The 21,004-nt window shown below is 35.0% G+C and overlaps 2 protein-coding genes across 3 annotated transcripts; both read left to right on the forward strand.

Moving 5' to 3' along the window:
- Positions 1-11,369: 11,369 nt before the first annotated feature.
- On the forward strand, positions 11,370-15,379 carry LOC120339133 (uncharacterized). 2 transcript variants are annotated; one of them, XM_039407215.2, is made up of 5 exons: positions 11,370-11,797; positions 11,887-11,940; positions 12,475-12,600; positions 13,074-13,297; positions 13,566-15,379. In XM_039407215.2, exons 1-5 carry the CDS (start codon positions 11,524-11,526, stop codon positions 13,755-13,757), a joined length of 870 nt encoding a protein of 289 aa, XP_039263149.2. In that variant the 5' UTR covers positions 11,370-11,523; the 3' UTR covers positions 13,758-15,379. The 2 variants fall into 2 exon arrangements, with proteins under 2 accessions (XP_039263149.2, XP_039263156.2); XM_039407222.2 differs by lacking the exon at positions 12,475-12,600.
- Positions 15,380-17,180: 1,801 nt separating this feature from the next.
- Positions 17,181-19,996, forward strand: LOC120339090 (uncharacterized). Its single transcript, XM_039407158.2, has one exon. It carries the CDS (start codon positions 17,594-17,596, stop codon positions 18,605-18,607), a length of 1,014 nt encoding a protein of 337 aa, XP_039263092.2. The 5' UTR covers positions 17,181-17,593; the 3' UTR covers positions 18,608-19,996.
- The last annotated feature ends 1,008 nt before the right edge of the window (positions 19,997-21,004 follow it).

Consider the following 21,004-nt stretch of genomic DNA (forward strand, 5'->3'; position numbering starts at 1 on the left):
CTAAATTTTCGATTCCGATTCTCGATTCCGAATCTCGATTCCTCGACATATCTTACCGAGAAAACATACCCACCTAAGCAATACCATATGAAATCAAACAAGAGAACGATGTTCAAATATATGGACAAAAAGAAGGCCGAAACTAAGTAGTATGGGTATCCAATCTGTCACAGAAGACAAAATCGCACAAAAAAAAAACGAACCGACAGAGATTTTAAAAGCGATATATATATAGTGAAGTTTGCGGCATATCAGTGAAGCAGTTTATGCAAATATGTGACGGAATGGCCACAAAACGTTACACATTGTTTGCAATCGAAGTCTTAACCTCGAGAATCGAGTACAATACATCGGAATCGATTCTAGTCGATTCCGCGAAGAATCGATTATGTAATCGAATCCGGACTCGATTCCGCCATCCCTAATAGCTAGCTATACTTTTAAAATGAAACGCGCTGTATGTAGCTTAATAGCCCCCAGAGAATGAGTCATTCAAATGACGATCGAGAAACATGCAAACATTGTCAATTTTTTAATATTGGCCTAACCTAAAAAATAAAAAAGTTTTTTTTATAATTCGCGGGCACACTTTCATATGACATTAAGTGCACTTTCTTTTGCATTTCACATGTGTAAATATATTCTCAACGATCAATGGATATTTCCCGATTTCAAATGTGAATTGGGAATTTTTGTTCGCCAAACCTTACAAATCTAATTACGTAACAATAAGAAGTACAATCAAATGTAACATTTTATTGTTCCCCCGCCCACGTCTTATATTTCTTCTCTAAAAGAACTTGCGGCGTTTTGGGGGTTTTGGTGCTCACCAAATAAAGAATATAAGGACCAAATGTTGACCAAATAAGGAATATACTGTATCTTTTGCCATTTATATATAGATTGTTTAACTATTAGCGTATATTAAAACCTTTGGTTCATGCATATATAATCGGTCATGGAGTCTGAGATAAACAATAGGTGTAACGAAGGAGTTCCGGGGATTACGTCAATGTTAAAATGCAGTCGTCCGCGGCAAAGTTAAACAAACTTTTTGTGAGGTAATAATGGTGTTTGTACATGGCCAATGATTACTTTTCTATTCTTTTATGTCATTCAGAGTTGTACAAAAACTCCCCGCAGGTGTCAATATAAGAACCACATTGATAATAACATTAACGATAAAAAGGCGTGTCGTTTAATTAACGTTGAAGAAATCGGTGTGTACACTTGGCCATACTATTCATAATTCACTACAATTTAATTTTTATTTTAAATTAAATTATTACGTAACAGTTATGTATGATTTAAGCATTCTTAAGCATTCATTTAAAGAACATGGTCGTAGTCTTATATCTTCTACCCTCAAGACCAATTTTAGTTCCAGAATAACATAATAATTAATATGAAAAATCGTTTAAATCTTCTAAATCTAGTAGAAATTTTGACTCCGAGTCGCGCTAGACAGAGGAGCATTGTTGCAAGCGCAATATCGCGTTCAATTGTTTATATATGCTTACAGTTACATCGCACTCCGGAAATATTTTCATTGTCAAGAAAATTGCCTTCGCAATTACATTGAAATACGACACAAATCAGTTCTTTAACAAACTATTCATTGCTTTTATTTTAACAATTGATATGAGTCCAGAAATAACACAATACGTCTATAATTACATATTATATCGAGATATTACTTTATCAATTCCAAGGGAAAGCACATGAAGTAGGAATGGGTTGTTAATGTGAGTGTTGCACTTTCAAAAATTCCCTTGAACGATTCAACCTGACATTTTCATTGTTCGGATTGTTGTGACTAAATAGATGGCTTCAACAAAGCTTGAGCACGAGAATTAGTGAGGTAATCTCTCGAGTATTATAAAGGAAAACCATTGGATTATAAAATCCCTAAATTATTGTTTCATTGCAATGTAATATTCAGGTATTTTGAATGTAAATTCATCCATTTTCTAGCGTCAGTTGATGAAGACTTATATTCTGTGCGTTCAACTGTTTGACTGTTTTCGTATCATAAAATTTAATTCCATATTTGGTCAATTTGTTTGATCTTAAATTTGATCGAAAATTATATTGCCCACGGACAAAACTTTAAAAATACGACGAAAGTAGTTTCGCATTGTAACATGGAAATTGGATAAATAAATTCATGCTCCGTAGTTTATGTATTATAATCAAACTACGTTTTTTTTCGAAGATGTATTTTGTCTAAGGATTTCCATCGATGATGCGTCATTACCTCATATAAATAGAATTAATCCATCACCGAAGACAATATACAAAGACAAAAGCAATTTCAATGCAATGCTGGTTTATTTTATTTTTTTAACAAATTATCCCCGCATCTACTTGTGTTTGTGATACGTGCCGCTTATGTTGAGCCTCGTTCGAAGAAAATGTTTGCAACAGCTCATATATGTTGTAAGAACATGACAGCTTTCAAGAATAGCTATGAAAATGAAACCATACTCTATAGACATCGTAAAGTTGCTGAGCGACTATATTACATCATATTGCTAGAAATACTCATATGTAAAATTAATTATTTGTTCTGGGTCACGTTAGGTATAACTCATATGAGGTCGGGTAATAAAGCCCCACCTTAAAATCATACCCGATATAGCGAAGGTAGGAGCGACGTGTGGTTAAGTTTATCTATGAGAAAATACACCACTCGGGTGTTTTCCAAATACAGTTTCTTTGTTTGACTTAATCTTCAGCAAACTTTGGGTTCACAGGCCAACAACGTTCTGCACGAACCAGATTAAATTTTTATGGTTCAGCTATGGCACCCACCTGAGCGTAGTTCATAGTCCATACTTTGGTTGTAAATGTAAGAGTAAATATTTCCCTGTCTAGGGCTTTTTCGATTAAAATCTAATAGGTAGTTTCGACAGATAGCACGCAAGTAAACAGTTATATTAGCATAACCATAACTAACAATTAAATGTAAAATGCGCCCAAAATGTCCAGTGTATTTACCAGATAAATCTTGGCGACTAAACTAAGATCAATCTGATGTTTAGGCTAATTGTAGAAACATGAAAATCTCTCGAATGGCTCTTGGAATCAATTGAAGCAGACCATGGTTTTATCATGTTTTTACCCTTCCAACAACATTGTATCAATCTTACGTTTCAGGGATAAGCTTGTCCAGAGTCTTGCCCTGAACAACGATGCGAATCACCCATTAAAATAATGTACCATCCCCATCTCTTCACAACCAGGTGGATCTCATTGATTCATTTTATGACGATTTCGCCAATCAAATTAGGTATTTTATATGTAAAAATCTCATTCTTTGGAATTTAAAAAGCAATAAACAAGTAATCAATCTATTCAAAAAATATATACCCAAATTAATCAACCCCCCTCGATCTCCGATTTTGCATATAATTCTGGATCACATTCAAAATGACTCCCGTTCCACATATTTACAATAATATTTAGTGACAATTGTATGAAAGCGTCCTTATTATATTACAATAATTAAAGACTTCGAGAGCAAAGGAATAGTATCAGAATGGCAAATCAACAATTGAAACATTCGTTCGCTGACGACGACATTTAGGTGTAGTTGAGGTCATTTTATACATCCATTGTTTGCTGCGACAATTGTCATCAAATCTCACATTATCTCGCCAAGCTTACGCGTGTGATGGAGAGAGAAAGTCCCGATAGCATGCGTCACCAACATCACCAACACATACTAATCAGCACATATATGGCAGTAATTTGAACAAGCTTTAGTTACCTTTTAATATCACTGAATTTGACACTATCCTCCACAGCATTTATATATATTTTTTGTAACATCCTGCGTCGACTATTTAACTGGTTGGAAATTGAAAAAGTTTTGTTATAAAGTTCAACCAAAACACGGGAAAGCTTATGCCGTGGCCGTGAAATATCGTTCATACGGTTGGTAAAGCTGTGAACCACAGTGTAACATCGCTGATCGCATCGATGATCGACGCTGATTTCAAATGACAGCACAATGGTTCATTCTCAAAAACGATTCAAATGGCGATTTGGCATCATATATGCCTCCCTTACCCATGACTGCGATTTTTTTTTTTTGCCGATTTGTATCGAACTCGCAATATTAAGAAGCGATCGATAACTTGTTAGAACACAATCAAAATGTAATGCAATAACAAAGTAGTTTTTACCTAAAATGATCACGTGTAATTGGACATGGTATTGAAGTATTTATTCTTCAATCGCCATTGGATATTCAGAAATTGGACAATAACGCGCATTACATTGCCCACAATTGAACGACCGGCAATAATCGGAAATTGCTGAGAGAACGTTTAACATTTAAGGTCTAAATACAGGTTTTATCGTAATGTAAATAGGTTACGAAGTTTTATACCAGTTGGCATCAATTATTTTTTATATCAAAATAGTCGACTACTGTTTTGGTAGCCATCTTTGAGAACGATTTACAAACAAAAATGGTTAGTAAGCCGTGCCCAGGGAAACCACCTGCAGCAACGAGACTATAAGAAATTATTTATGTGTATTTTTTGTAAATTGGAAGAAGGCGATAACAGGGAATGTTGGATAGGTAGTGTTTCAATTCGGTCTTTGTCTTGGCTTTCTACATATATTTCTATTTCGAACAAATTCAATTAAACACGAAATACTAAACCTCAATATCCGCACTCTTTACCGGAAAATTTTCGTTTATCGATTCTGTTATAATGTAGTAAATTTATTGGGGGAAATCCCCATGTTTTTTTTCTCGCAGGTCATAAACTTATTGTATCAACATACCTTAACAAAACAAAAATTCCACTTTATTGTACCTAACACCTGCATCGCGTGTTATCTAAACTCTAAAGCACATATAATAAATAAAGCTTTGAAAAAAAATTCTATCTTTTTTAATTCCGTTGATTTGCCGAACATATATCGTGAGTCTGTCACATGAAGCATGGTTTACAAGTACTATTCGGTTTACGGAAGGCTTCCGAACATCCATTCCTACAGATTTGATGTAATATGTCGAAATTTGTCGCGTCTGAAGTATTCAAAATTTTATTTTGCTGATAAATGCTTGTATTATTATATTTTGTCACTGGAAATCCAAGAATTAATATTTCCATTGAACAAAACATTTCTAGTTATATGAATATATTGAATTTTATCGTTTAAAAAGAACAGCGTTTTCCTATTTTTAGCAGTGCAGGTAGAAAAAATTTGAAGCCAAAATTAGATCAAATTTATTTGTACTAATCATGCTATAATCATTACTTTATCTTTAAAAAAATTCTCAAAGAAGAGGGTATAATTTGGATCTTAAATTGTAGGCTCAGCAATGTCATCGTTGAAGCGAATCTAGTTTAGCTACTTCGCTTCCATACTAAGGTTTAGAATTTACAGGAAATCGAATGAAACCGTTTTATGGGAACCACCGGTGTTTCTCCCCTGGTTTTTAAAGCGCAGTGTTTGTCGAGATAATCCACTGGTAATTTTTAGGTATAGCTTAGACAAATTGATTAGATGCTTGGATGGACATAAAAATATTCCACTATGAAGGTAATAATTTAATTCCGTTTATTTGAAAATCCAGCGAAACAACCAAACCACCTCAAAATGTAAAAAAAAAAAACGAGAAAAATTTACCATATCAATAGTATATAGTAACATTTTGTAATAATAGATTACGGTGCAGCAGGTAGAATAATTTGCTGTTAGAAATTTCCATCAGCTCGTTTTCGACAGAGTAAGATTTAGACTACAGAAGAATGACTCTGCGGCGCAGTACCTGCTTCAGTGGCTTCATGATTTTTCGTGGCGCGTTTAAGATGCCATGGCATTAGCCTTGTCCTCCAATTGGGAAAAGAGAAAATCATACACATCGTGTTTATGACAATGTTAACGTCGTATAAATAAGTCGTCGTTGTGACGGTATCTTTTCTAGTGAACAGTATGATCAAAGCAAATCCAATATCAGAGGCAATGCAGATGCTCGCCGTACATGTGGCCCTTTTCAATAATGAGAGGATTCGATTCTTCTTCCCATCTCCAGGTTTGATAGCACGGGTACGACGATGTTTTAGCAAAGGGTAAACAAATAGTGAGAGCAAACATACTTGAAAAAATGTGGTCCAAGCGATCAAAATTACCCATCGAAATGTCGCCAACTTGGTATTCTGGAGAATACACCCACCCGGGACTCCGATGTATCTGCCGTCGACAGCAAACAGAATAGTCGTGGAACTAACACCCAGAACAATAACGACTGACATACTCCAGCTAGCAAATTTGATAAATTTGGAGCTAAGATGTATAAATTGTGAGTTTTGATAAAAAATTCTTTGTCGTAACCACAAAACGAAGTAGACTGAAAATATCGATATGGAATAGCCAAATATTTTATATTTAATTGAAGCCTCACATCCCAAATCTGTATTTCTTCCTAGCGTGAAACGCAGATCAATGCCGGCACGCATGAACGCACCAACGGCTCCAGTTGCACATAGAATGTTGAGAGAAAATGCATACTTCGTGTTCACGGTGTTTCTGCTTTCTGAGTTTCTTGTTTGGGCGTCATTTTGCGACCTTCCTGTACGTTCCAGCACGCAGTAGGCTATTTGTGCCACAGCAATATACAAAGAAAATATCCCCAAAGGTATGCTTAAACCCGCGCAGACCCACCATTCCGTCTCATAATCAAACCGTTGCTGAAAAGATGTAGTGGGTCCGCTTGACGCATTCATCACAACGCGCTCAGCTCAGCAATGATGAGGACTGAGGACCTAGTAAAGAAACAAACTGTACACTGTTCCGTTGTGTGTGTTGTGGGCAAAAAAATTGATAATTACGCACACTACAATATGTACATGGCATCCCACCTTCCTTCTGACCTCATTCTTCTGGCTTATTACAAACGCAAACAATTTACAAATTGCTCTTGTAAAAACAATATGTGGTATGCAATACAGATGGATTCTTGATGAAAGCTTTCGTATTATGTGTTGAATACGCATAACATATAGTTTCACTTTGGATTTTGACATTCCCGTTTACAATACTCATCGATTTCAATCGGTAAGTATGTTGATGTAATTGAGGTATTTGTCTGTATGTCTGTTAGATGCACGTGATATCTCACGAAAGCGAGATTGAATCTGCTCCATATTTTGCATGTGCATTCATCATATGTCGGACCAGAAGCCTATTGATTTTGGATGAATTATGTCGTATAATTAGCGGGTTATTAATTAATTAGTGATGGGACACAAGGTGTCACTATGGGGTAAAAGCGCTGTTTTATTTCGGGGGGGGGGGGGGGGGGGGGCTAACTTTCCATCGATAAGTCTTCGGTCTCTGACCGATATTCTCGTTCATCTATTCCTTGATATTTTACAGTACCCTAAATTACTTAGCAGTCAAGTAAGTAAAGCGATAACCGATACCGATAAAAAAAAAATTTACATCAACGGTTCCCAACCGGGGGATACAGAGCAGTTGGGACAGACGGGGCCACGATATCAGGCACACAATTGATTCTAATTTCGTTTGGAGACTTTCACCTGTATAAGAAAATTCCTCGTTTTACCCCGGTTTCATTACGGTAAGGTTATTTCACAGGGTGTTTTCACTTTCTTGTTCATGGATTGTTTGAGCTACCAATGAACCCTAGTTGGTCGATAGGCCTTCTGTCCTGCTGATATTGGTTAAACCCAGCCTACAGTTTCACAGAACTGCGAGATTGCCGTCGTAAACGAATCGTAGAAGCAGAAAAATATATTTAAATTTATAATATTTCCAAGAAATGGGACGACAATTACGTTGCTTTGGCTTTACCAATGTAAATAGAGATAGATAGAATGTGCTCAATGCGTACATCATTACTTTTTTGGAATAATAAACAAGGGGGCCACGAGTGCTTAAAACCTTCGAAAGATGGCCCTGAGTCATAAAAGGTTGAGAACCACTGCTCTATATGCTTTTTAACTTCAAGATGGTGCGCTTAAACGGCGTGTCTCTTTTCTTATACTTCAAAGACTATATTGTGAACTATAGCAGTGTTTCCCAACTTAATTATGGGTCGCGACCCAAAACTGGGTTGCTTATTTTTTCAACAAAATCCTAAAAGTTACTGACTTTATTTTATAATAATTTTTTATTCGATATTCAAGCGTTGTTCAGAAAATTTGGGAAGCATCACGGGGTAAAACGTAAAAACCGGGTGGCATCTACCTTGCTAATTGATGGCATGCCACGATTTCGAAAGCAATCGCAGCTTTCTCACTTTGACGTAATAAATAATTGCTGTGTGAAAAAGATTGTTTTATATTTGTAATCTATTTAATTTTGCGGTCATAAAAGCACTACATTACGTTTATGAGCATATATATCTTCGACTCCTGAGATTTTACAAAATTCATTTCAAAATTTGGGCCGCTTAGCAAGGGTGGAAATCACTGAACTATACCACTGTATTAGGTGTACCTTAATATTAAACTTTATGTTATACCAAAGACGGAGCATTCCCAAGTCTTTTAGTGCTGTATGGCTCTTACAGGAAACTTATCCCACACAAAAACAATCTTAGTAGTGAACATAAATTGACGTGTTTCGGTCAAAGGATTGGCTTCGTTCAGAGCACATCACAAAAAGGCGAGAACCATGAAACGCTGAGGTATCTTTCAAAATATGATTTAAGCCTATTTTTTTCATCTGTTATCTAAGCAATGATGAACATTTAGTGTAATAATTCACTACAATACACTCCACGCTGACGCAGGTAGAAGTTGTTTATGTATATTTTAGCGTGTCCGTTAATAAAAGCTTCTACGTGGTATCACGTGAAGTAGCCTACGCGTTGTGGTCATGAATAAACATTTGGGTACTGTATATTATCGCGGGAACTACGTGTGGGGCAATATAAGTATACGTGAAAAGTTATGCATTTACATATAACCAAGCGAAAGCAGGTATAGGCTGAGAATTATGTAAGTTTGAATATTTAGAAGCCAAAATTGACCTCATTTATTTAATAAATATGCAATCGTTTCAACAAATCAATGCTTCAACAATTTGTTTACTTTCAAAGCGTAATCTCCGATATAATCCTCCGATTACCGCACCCCGCAAACGAAACCAAACTTTGCGTACGGCATTTTCGTAAGCGACGAGCGTGGGCGGCATCGCAACCTTGGTTTACAGACATTCTCGAAAAAACGTTTGAGTACTGTCTCGTAGGCGTATGTATACACTGTATCTCAATTACAGCACCGCAGATGTTTCTAACTTGATATTTTCTGTGGAAACTGAAATTTACATACAAACGCCATAAAATTCTTATTCATGACACAAACATCTTTTCATATTCTCGACTACCAAGATCGCCAGTGTGCAAAGGTACCAAAGAGGTGAAACTATATTCTCGGTTCGATACCGCAGCATGGATAACAGACCTTGGATATTTTCGATCTCATTATTGGCATACAGAACGCTAATTTCCGCATAGGGCCTATACAAATGTTATGTGTGATCCAGGTATTAATTTTTTATAACTGATTAATTACAATTTCCTTTCATAGTGTAACATTCAAATAAATATTATTTTGTCGAAAATTTGATTGTCAAAAACGAACATGTACCGTGTCACAAAAATATAATTGCAAACTGTGTTGCAATCTTTTAGTGATTTACTCAGTACATTAGAGGTACTGTAATTTTCTGTGGAACTAACAATACTCGGCCCAGCCCATGTTAGTCGTTGGCCCAGCCAAATAATTCTTCATTTCTCTGCGTTTGAGTATGAACCGATGTAAAATGTATACACTATAAACCATCCGTGTTGGTTTTGGATCAGCAAAGAACAACTTTCCACGCTTTACAGGTGACAACAATACGTATTCAAACATACACAATTTTTATTATCGTACGTTAACAACAACCATTAAATGCCAATCAAACCCAGTTCATGCTTGAAATATATTCTTTCTTTCAATAAATATATTCACATTACGTATTACGCCATTGTATGTGCATGTGAGTCTGACAACAAATACGAGGCCATAAAGACACACAACTTTGAATGAGCGACGAGCGTGCTTGGGAAAATCCTAACATATGATAATATGCAAATGAGATTACCCAATAGAAGGGTATGTCGTGGTATAATTAACAGGAAACCTAATCCATCATTTTTTTATACCCTATCGACACACTGTGTAATCAGATATTTTTTTTAGATATGGTAGTGAACAGTATGCTGTGACAAAACACTGCTAGTTAAGAGATGGAAAAATAGGAGAATATATCTATGCTATTTCGCGATAATAACTTGGTAACATAAATGATAAAAAGAAGATGGTGATGATTTCTTTTAGGAATTTTAGCGACTGGTGTAGTTATAAATCGACACGCAACTGCAAAACCATCGCCCGCTTATTCATTTGTTGTTTTCTCTAAATGCATAATTTGCATGGCTTTGGACAAATAGCCAACTAGTGCTTTCTTGTTTCAATTTCAAGACTTTTGTTTTGTAATACGAGGATACTCACGTTAGCACTACTTGTAAAGTACGAGCAAGTAAATAAGTAATTTATTGTTCGGAGACGCCAACTAGCGGTTTATAATTTATAACCGGGTGATGTGAAAAGCTATAGATATTCAAGGATCATAGGATTGTAAAATAATGGACTTTTCCCCGACTTTTGACTTCCGAAACATTCTTCCTATACTTTACCATTGCAAAATTTTCGGGGCTATTTTAAGTCCTTTGGCGAATTGGCGCCTGTAAAAAGGGTATGTGTTTCAAACCATCATCATGATGCATCGCATACAACGATCTGATTTTCAAAAGTACTGGTAAAGAATTTTAGCCTAGTCTGTCACAGCTATTTCTACACAAAATTTTAATTACTGCAATTAAATTAAAACTTCTAGGAAGCCAGAGTGACCATTGAATTATCTGATTTATATTTAAGTTTCCGAAACACAACTGAAAACTAACGAATAGAGTTCAAAAACGTGAAAACCAGGTTCACGACCACGCTCGAAAATCTGTCTGAGTGAGAAAATTGTCTGAGCGGATGCGAAAAGGGAGAATTGTTACGTCACTTTTTGCATCTTGCTGATTGGCCAATGTCACGAAGTAAACAAGGAAGTCGATGCTCGGGGAAAGGTCCATTGTGCACCACGCTGGTAAAAATAGAAGGAATTTTCCAGTTAAATGTGATATATATACTAATAGGGCGTTCTGCACCCAAATCTTATATAAAGTTCTTGTATATATTTTCCTTTCCTTTTCACAAGTGAGTTGTGTAAAGTTATTACTATTTATTTTATTAATCGGTCTTCAAATCATGCAGGGTTGCCCATTTCAATAGCTTGCGGGCACTATATTGCAAGATGGTTAACCATATCAAGTTACGCGGATCTGTTTTTTCTTTTGCTTCTGTATCTATTTTCGTATCAAGAAGTATTTCGAGCAGACTTTGAAACCAGTTTTAAATAGGTTTTACGATATAAGTCATGCTCTTCTTCGAATTGGAATTAGTTTTCGCTTTTTCCTCTATTTTAATTTCGCTTACACACCAAGAAGACAATATTCTGGACTGTTCTATGAAACCTGGATGTCAAATTACTTCTTGTAATCCTGTACCAACCGGATGGAATGAAATAGGATTCAACATGGAAGAGCATCTCCAAAACAAGGAGTTTCCTATACTATGTAAATCGAGAGACACAGAAAAATCAGGAAATGTACTTGCAACTTTGCTTCCAGCAATATATGATAACATGAAAGGTGAGCTGAATAAAGTAGATCAGTTATCATATCCAGTTTGATAAATACCCTCTTTAGTTATGATTGGAGGTACACATGCTTCATTACAGAAATTAACAAGTTGAAGACTAAAGTCGACGGACTAGAAAAGTCAACTAAGCAAGGTAGGCTATGTCAAATTTACCATAGAAATCACAATAAGTATTGGGCAAAAAGTGGTGATGGCAGATTTTATTTAAAATTTTTTTTTTTTTCGAAATTGAATTTTATGTAGCTGAATAGCAAAAACCTAAAATTCAAACAAACAAAAAGATATTGGCGTTATGATTCCAATTTAATTATAAATTGCAAATACATTAATGTGTAAATTATTTGGTGGTATTGTGAGACTTCTCCTGATTTAAAATTAATAATTCGAGGAAAAATCATATCGCAACTCACAACTGTTTGATATTGCTTTCAACTACAAGTCTGGATTTCCGGTGGGAGAAAATTTTGAATCCAACTCTAGTTCTCAGCTTCCCGAAAACCGACTCCATACCTTTTCCCGCTAAAACTAAATAAACTCACCTCAGAGAAACTCAGAGCAAATGTTGACCACTGGACACTCTGTGATCTACTGGGATCTTGAATAAACATGACATCATGAGGCATACAGTTTAATTCAACATATGTATTAAATGATGATGTAATTTCAGTTATAAAAACCGTGGTGGAATTGAAACAAAATTCTCAGGGTCCTCAAAATTTAAAGGATGATAAGATCACACCTACGGTACCAATGACTCCAAACATCTGGGACACAACATTCACACCACACACAGGTTACCTATTCTAGTAAACAATGTAAATGTGTATGGATGCTTTTTAAAATAAATACAAGTGAGGCGCAAAATGTAAGTCAAAACAGTTATTCTATCTTTTCCGATCTATTAATGATTGAAAATAGAAGATTTAAATATAGAATTCTGAATCACTCCGTAGTCCAGGGGTGTATCACGACAACATGCCTTTCTTTGTGCTTTATAAAATAATTTATGTTTTGACGTAGTGTTTTATGAGTCATTCACGTTTTGACGCACATTTTATAAAGAATGCGTCAAAATTATCTCCACGCTTGTCGATGCGATTGGACTTTTCAACCCATTCTCCCAATCGCCAACAAGACTTACTTCAGTTAAAAGAATCGGAAGCTTTTATCAGTAGGGTGATTTACCGGGGTGAAGGACCCAAAATTTCTAACCCTCCTCGTTATTACGCACAATACTATATTTACTTTATTCCATTTTGTTTTTAGATGGCTGTGATCTTGTCTATCAAAACATCTGTTATTTTACTGATATTCGTCCAGATCGTGACATTGATTTTTCCAAAGCTTTGAAAATTTGTGAGAAAAAGAATTCCGAAGTTGCTCAAATATTAAAAGAAACTTATAAACAAATGATGAACATTTTAAGAACAAAAATGTCTGATGAGCGTGAATATATTTTTGTTTGGACTAATCTCAGAATAAATATAAAAGTATGTTTTAATTTCACAAAATTATTCTTACTATTATAGTCAAATATACTCCGTACAAAATTTGTTTTACCTAAATTGAAACAAGTAGATAGCATTTTTTTTATAAAAGATGAGTTGCTTTTACTATTTACGAGGAAAGTATTACATAGTCAATTCTCAATTCATATTCACTCCATTTGTTTGCATGTTAGTTTTGTGAAAGGGTATGATATCCAAACTTTTCCGTCGTGTTTGTCGTGTCATGAAATTTTTAAATTCCTATTTTCAGACCCGAGTTCTCACACCTGAAAATTCGTTTACTCACTGGTCCAACCGCAAACCGGATACAGGTGGTTCATACTGGGGATGGACTAACGTTTATCTTCGCGTTGATCGTGATAGAGATCATCCATATCAAGGCATGCTGAATCAACATCCTGCAACTCGAACACATGGCACTGTTTGTCAAAAACAAATCTAATGCAACTTGCATGATTCGATCTTGTGTATGTATTGTATATATAAGGTTTACATCGATGTGCACATAATACATTAACGTATGTGACGTTATCGACTAGTTTAGATAGCAGTTAAAATATTTCTCAAATAACCTCAAAGCATTTGTGTGACTTGGAAAACAACATTTCCAATTCCAGCAAAAGAATTATTTTTGAGCATATATTCATGTCAAAATTTTGTTCAGACGTACTGAATAAAACAAGGTGTCCAATTTCCCAGATGTGTCAAATTGTCGGTTTCCTCTCACCTTATCTCCCATATTGCGATTCTATTTCAATGTGATTCTACGGTGGTTATGTTTATTTATTAAAATATTGCGATTGAATTAGTGTTTCGTCTAGAATGATCAGCGTTACAATTTCTCTTCTTTATCTGAATATTTTATCTCAATGAATATTGCATGAATTTAAATTTGTTGTTCCTTAACTTAAAATATCTGGTTTTGCAATACGATATTGATTGTCTTATCCAGCAAACATGTTCCTATCCTCAAAAGTTCGAAATTCTATTATGGTGTTGGTTGGTTCTGAAGAAGCTCGAAACGTTTTTCTGGCATCTCAGAAATTGTTGTTCAATTCGAGCAAAGTGTAAGATTTTGATATAGAGTATGATTTCCTTTTCTACGGATACTTACTATAACGCTTACGTTTGGATAATGCTCTACGATACGGACTTTGGTGAACTCAGAAAACAATATTTTTAGAGCTATCAACTTCTATTACGTAATTTTGTCATTTGATTTCATGCGCTGGTGCATTTGTTGACGTTATTATCTCTGATCTGAAAATTACGGGACGAGTTTGAATATATAAGCCGAAAATAAGATTCTGAGAAAAAAAGTAAATTCAATTCTGCTTTTATTGAAATTCAATAAAATACTTGGATGTATAATATGCAGCGAAGTATGAATTTCTAATTGTTTATTTGATCAGAATACTGAACGAGATATTTGTCATATTCCCCAGGATACTTATCGTGCATTTGAATTACTGTAGAATTGAAGTGAAAATTCTGTTTTCAAACAATGTATATCTTGGGCTATATAAAATATCATGCGTATTATTCACGAGTTAGAATTACAACTGTGACTAGAAAGATAAGGTTGTATTTTAGACGTGCTCAAATGTCCGTGCTTTGCTGAGGTTCCTCGATGTAATAAAATATTTGTGCTCGGAAAATTCCCTGCGATAGTTTGGTGAAACTTAGTAGAAAATTCGAATCCACAGCGATCTACTTCTAGAACAGCTACAACACGAATTTTTGCTGGAATAAGATCAAGATACTTGAGAATTTAATTTGAAGATGATAGTTAGTGTATTTGTTAGTGCTAATTTTTTTTCAAAATAATGCGACTGAATGAGGTGCTAACAGTAATTTTTAAAATGTAAGTTTGATATGAAAATATTTCGAATATTATGGATGAATATTTTCTTATTTCTCACTTTACTCATTCGTCATTTTATTCTTTTAATTTTTTCCGATACTAGTTTTATGAGCTGTTTTTAAAATTTTCTCCAAAAGGGCTTTAGAGAAGCTTCCATTGTATGTACGGCACCGGTATGTTTTAAAAAGTGCCTTTGTTGTTTGTTTCATCTCTAAATGACGAGAGATATGGAAATTACAATCGTTTCTACCGAATGTAATCAGATAGAAAACTCTAGATAGACTTTGATATATGAGAACCATGTTGATTTTTCATATCTAATGAAATGCATATCACAATTTGATAAAATGTTAAAACTTGATCCGTATTCATTAGCGAAAGTTTTCAAGGCTGTTCCAAATGATATAAGGAAAGTTTTATAGGCAATAGATAAAAGTGAAAACTGTTTAACATTATAGGAACCTAACCGATGTAGCACTTTCCATAAAGTCATGTACAGTTTGGTGAAACTCTCATTCATGACTACAGGCGGAGACCTTATGGTTGTATGGACTGGTGCTCGCAGAATTTTGTCCAAATGAAGTCAAAATATAAAAAATCACCAACGCCATGAAATTACCTCTTATCGCGAGGGAAAGGTAATAACCATCCGGTCGTCACGGGTATAGGTCAATTAGGTCCACCAAAATATTTTTTAATTTCCAAATTATATTTAATTAGCTTTTCAGTGGAGTCATCTGATCCCGTGCCCTTATATGAAGACGCCAATGTGTGTACGTGTGCGCAGAAGAATATCAAATAAGTTCGCGGGTGTCGTCCTTCCTGAGATTGTTTCAATTTTTTTTTACCGGTGATTACTGGAGGAAATGCGTTGATGAGCAAAGTATGAGTTGAATCATATTTACGTGTAACGTAGTCAAGTAAAGCACACACAAAAATAGTTTATTCTTACAAAATTTAAAGTCAACACGAAGAGGTAACCATGGGGTCATTCTTAGTTTACGTGAGTCGTGTAATACCCGATAATTGGTGCCACCTAAGGTCAATAGGGATAGTTTTTGTTATTTTTATTTATTAGAATTGTCAACATGAATTGCATATTCCATTCCTATTTTAACGGCAATAGTATTTTGGAAAACGTGAAAAGGGGATGTATGACGAAAGGGGCGGAATGCTTAAATAGCCATGAAAATTGAAAACAATTTAGTGGATCAAGTCGTAATTACATATATTGGGAACCTAGCACATTTCGAAGGCGAGTATTATTATAAAATTATTTACGCAGTGCCTCAGGCGTTGGGTATGAGATGATTTCCAAACGACAATGCTGGAGAATCAGCTAGAGTTTTCGTAAATGGAAGTAGATAAACTGAAGCATATACTATTTCACCAAATCGACTCATTAAAAGACTATTAGTAGTCAAATCATAGAAATGTAAACAACGACAGCGTTCGTTGCTCTAAAATTGCTGTCTTTCGCAGGTAGAAGAGGAATATCGCACTAGTAAAGGAATGTTAGCATTTCGCAAATTGTGTTCCCGAGTTGCTTTCTTGAACGCTTAACATTTCCCAATTACATTTGTAATCATTGTAGTACGTAAAAAATATTGCGAATAATCATTTTTAATCAGTACTTGGATATTACATTATAGCTACCCATTGCTTTGTTAGCGCCATCTTTTTCTAACATTTAGCTGTGTACAAATATGTCATTTGCATTCTAAAAATGTGAAGGATCAAGACTAATTATTAGTCATCTCTTTTTCACGAGATGGAGGCATTTGCATTCATGGAAATTCCAAAACTTTTTATTTTGTATTTCAAGTTCAGGCCATATGGGCATTTGAATTCACAACAATTCCTAAACTTTTTATACAACTGAATAAAAAAATTCGTATATCATATTTAGGCCAAGTAACAAAATTTTTATGTAAATATCAAACTTGTATTTTTCATATCGTATCCACTACATAAATATTTAAATCAAATGCTTCTTATTCCTGATATTGATGAGTAAACTACTAAGTTATGTATGCATATTATTATTTAATTACTACTTTAAAATTATATGAAAAGAAAGGATTACTTAGTTACAGTATTGAATCATACGTCAGAAGTAAGTACTACCGGCACAAGTATCCAATATTCCCAGGCACAGAAGAACTAAACATCTTTCAAAATGTCGATGTTTAACAATCCGATGTAAAATTACATTAGTTGAGACCTACAGTGTTATTTCTTCTTGAATATCCGTTTCTAGCCACTTTTGATGTCACTGCTTTAAATTGTTGTTGACTTTTCAGAATAATATTTTTAACGTAAATAGATATTGTTGTCAAAGTATTCGGTTAAGCTGCACATACGAACTACATAAACCTAACCGATAAAATTTTGGACAAAAGAAAAAACAGCAAATGAATCTGACCGATACATCAGGATTTACCTCTATTATGGAGGCTACTGACGTGGTGACACAGATCGACGACAGACTGGCGGACTGGAGAACTTACCAGATCTTAACATCTCTGACAGCTTTCTTATCATTATACATTGCTGTAACTCAAATATCGTACTGTTTTCTAGTTCTACCAAAAAAGACGAATGCAAAAAGAAGTAAATTCGATGAAGTGCAGACATCTCATTCACGGCCAGGCCCACAGGGGCAGTTTTTCTGTACACTCAATGTCATGGTGACGGTTGCAGCAGTATTTGCATTCATGCGCTGCGGATTTGACTTTTGCTGGGTAATGGAACGCTTCACTGACCTCGCTTGCGAGTTGTCAATTAAGTTCAAGAAGTCATGTTACGCAGTCTCCATGCTGTTTATATACCTATCGTTATGGCTGCGGCAGAGAGTTTTCTACCAACACCCACTATTGCATCATCTTAGCTCCCGAGCTGTTAGATTCATAAGCTGGAGCGTATCAGTTCTTCTGGTTACTGGAATTGTTTTTCTTGGGGTATTCTACATGGTAACAGCTACCTATGTCGGTACTCCTCGCGGATGTACCGTTGTGAAAAATCCACTAACTATCGTTCGTTGGTACTTGCTTGTTTTTATACTTGTCCCCTTTCAAATTTCTCTCCTTGCACTATATTCATACCCTCTGATAAAACACAGACTAGTTGCAATGGGCCCCACGGGAAAGGCAAATCATGTGATTCCAATGATTAGGCGAGCGGCGCTGGCAGCAGCGTTTTGCTCGGTGTCGGATATTGCTTTTGCCACTGTGTTCTTGGTATACGAGAGTGACGTTATGACCTTGACCACATATCTCTATGACATTAATATTGTTATTAATTTACTCGGGTTAATATTTTCATTCCAAAATTGGCAGACCAGACTCATGCCATGGAGAATTGAGAAGAACGAAGATTTAGATTCAGCTACAGAATCGAAAGTTGAAACAACTTTAACTCAAGTGTAATAGACACAATATTTGGACGTGACGTTTTTCTCCATGTTTTCTAGTCAAGCAGATGATGCCACTGAAAAATTTTCTTTTCCACAATGCAAGAAGATAACGAATTAAATTGCCCTATTAATAAAATATTGCTTTGATTAAATACATTTTTTTTGTTCCATTTCAATTTTTTTTTCAATATTTTTTTAGCTTTTCCTTCCGTTGCCAACTGTATTGTGAATCACATCCCATCATGTTATTAAATTGAGAACATCTTGAAAACATTGTATTTATTTGTAAAAAATTATAATACTTGCTGAAAAAAATTATAAAATTTGCTGCTTTTATGTTTAACCCGGTAATGCATACAAATCAGTTGGTAGTAGGATGTGACAGCATCGGAATAACTGAAAATTATAGAATATTGTATTTTATGGTTTCATTATACTTGGCTAGACTAAATAGTAATAAAGCGCGAAAAGGTAATTACTGTGGATGTATAATTACATCATGATTGTTCTACTGCTACTGATAAACATAATCCGTGATCACGAATAACGTTGCACCAAATAATTTTCTGTACTGCACAATAATGATTTTTTTATTAAATCGTTGGCTCAAACGAATGCTACAACGTGTTAAGGGGAATTATCTTATTAACTGAAATCCTTATTAACATATGATTGCCGTTGGAACATATAAGTACGCCATGCATAAAAATGTATTCAATAACCAAATTTGAAGTAGCCATATTCTCTCATTTGGATATGAACTCGGGAATTTTTATTAAAATAGGGTTGTGTGTTTGACATACAGGTTCGAGCTGTCTTTTATATCCTCGATGTCTTTCAATTACCTCAGTTTTTCTATCTGAAACCAAATGAACAGTTTTTGTGTATTACTTTTAACATATAATGTTTTTGTAATTTCTGCCATTGCACAACTTTTACGGTGTCAAATCAAAACAATTTTCGTCTAATATATGTCAGAATCCCATACTGTCTAGTTTGTTTACATTTCGAGGTGATTAGTTTATATTTCGGCTTGAGGTAATAATTTGAGCTCAATGAAGTATGTCTAATTTAATATAATTCGAATTAATGACCAATAAAAACAGAGACGAGGCCTAGAAAACCACAAACCGAATCCGTCTTTTAACCTGTGACTGTGAGGATACAGCAAAATCAAAAGCAAACGAAAGGGAAATGTTCGGGCATCCTGATTTTTTTTGCTGCGCAGATGTCCATTGTCTTATGCTTGATACCTTGTAATGTAATATGCATGCTACTATCATCCGTCTTCAATAGCAGTTCGTGTTTTTTTAGATATATTTTTTGTAGATTTAATCTTGCAATCGATCGCTGTACTTGGAAATGTTAATAAAATAAAGAAAAATTTGAGCATTTTATCTTACTTAATGGTTTGATAATGCAATCTGCAATTTTAGGTACCTAGGCTGTTTACAGTTCACAAAGCCTGGTTACCGCTTGATTGTTTATTTAAGTTGAAGTTCTTTTTTTTAATAAGTGTCGTTATCTTATCAAATCACAGTTTAATGCTCGTATATATATCCGTTTTACCAGTATGATTCACGTCGTTACGCGTAGCGTGAGATGGCTGTAATCAATATCTTAGCAGTCCTCGTTTATGGCAGCACCTGTAATTGTCGATGGGAACAGAATCATTTTAGTCAGAGAAGGAATAATTTTATTTTAAAATAGATTGAAGGGGGAGGAAACATGCGCAAAAGGATAATGACGCAAGCAATAATGAATTTTTACATTTTTTTTTTCAAGAACGATTACTGAAAAGATTGCTAAATATTGGATTTCAGATAATCTTAAAAACATATGCAACTTAAAACGTCCAAAATGAGTTTTCATGCCACATTAGGAAAAGACGGTATTGTGCATTACCTGTTCAAATTGTAATAGCTTGAACAGTCATTTCAGTAATAAAAAAAAGGCGTACGACAAGACAAAAACGTAAATACTTGTCAACTTGCCCGGCAATTACAGGCATAATAAACATTATTGAAATGTTTAGAAAAATGCATAGAGTGCATAATTGCTATAGCAGGGGTCACCGACACGGTGCCCGCGGGCACCAAGTCGTCCGTAAGGACCACATGTATGTTCTAAAATTTGCTCAAGTAATGGCGTTTATCCATAAGCTGCATCTATGAATGCTATGCTTGTTCAAATCACACTTAGATAAAAACTGGAAATTGCAATATATATATATAGTGATTATTGTAACGAACGACCTTATCTATATGTGACCTCAGTAATGTCAGGGGTCATTTAATACTGTGCCAGCTTGAGCCATGCGTGCTATTCATTTCCGATTCTTTCGTGAATATGGACATATTAAGCGTTGCTGAGCAACGTTCAGCCTTGATGCTGGACAGATGGAGCTTGA

This window comes from Styela clava, chromosome 1 (genome assembly GCF_964204865.1).
Source record: "Styela clava chromosome 1, kaStyClav1.hap1.2, whole genome shotgun sequence".
Classification (NCBI taxonomy): domain Eukaryota; kingdom Metazoa; phylum Chordata; class Ascidiacea; order Stolidobranchia; family Styelidae; genus Styela; species Styela clava.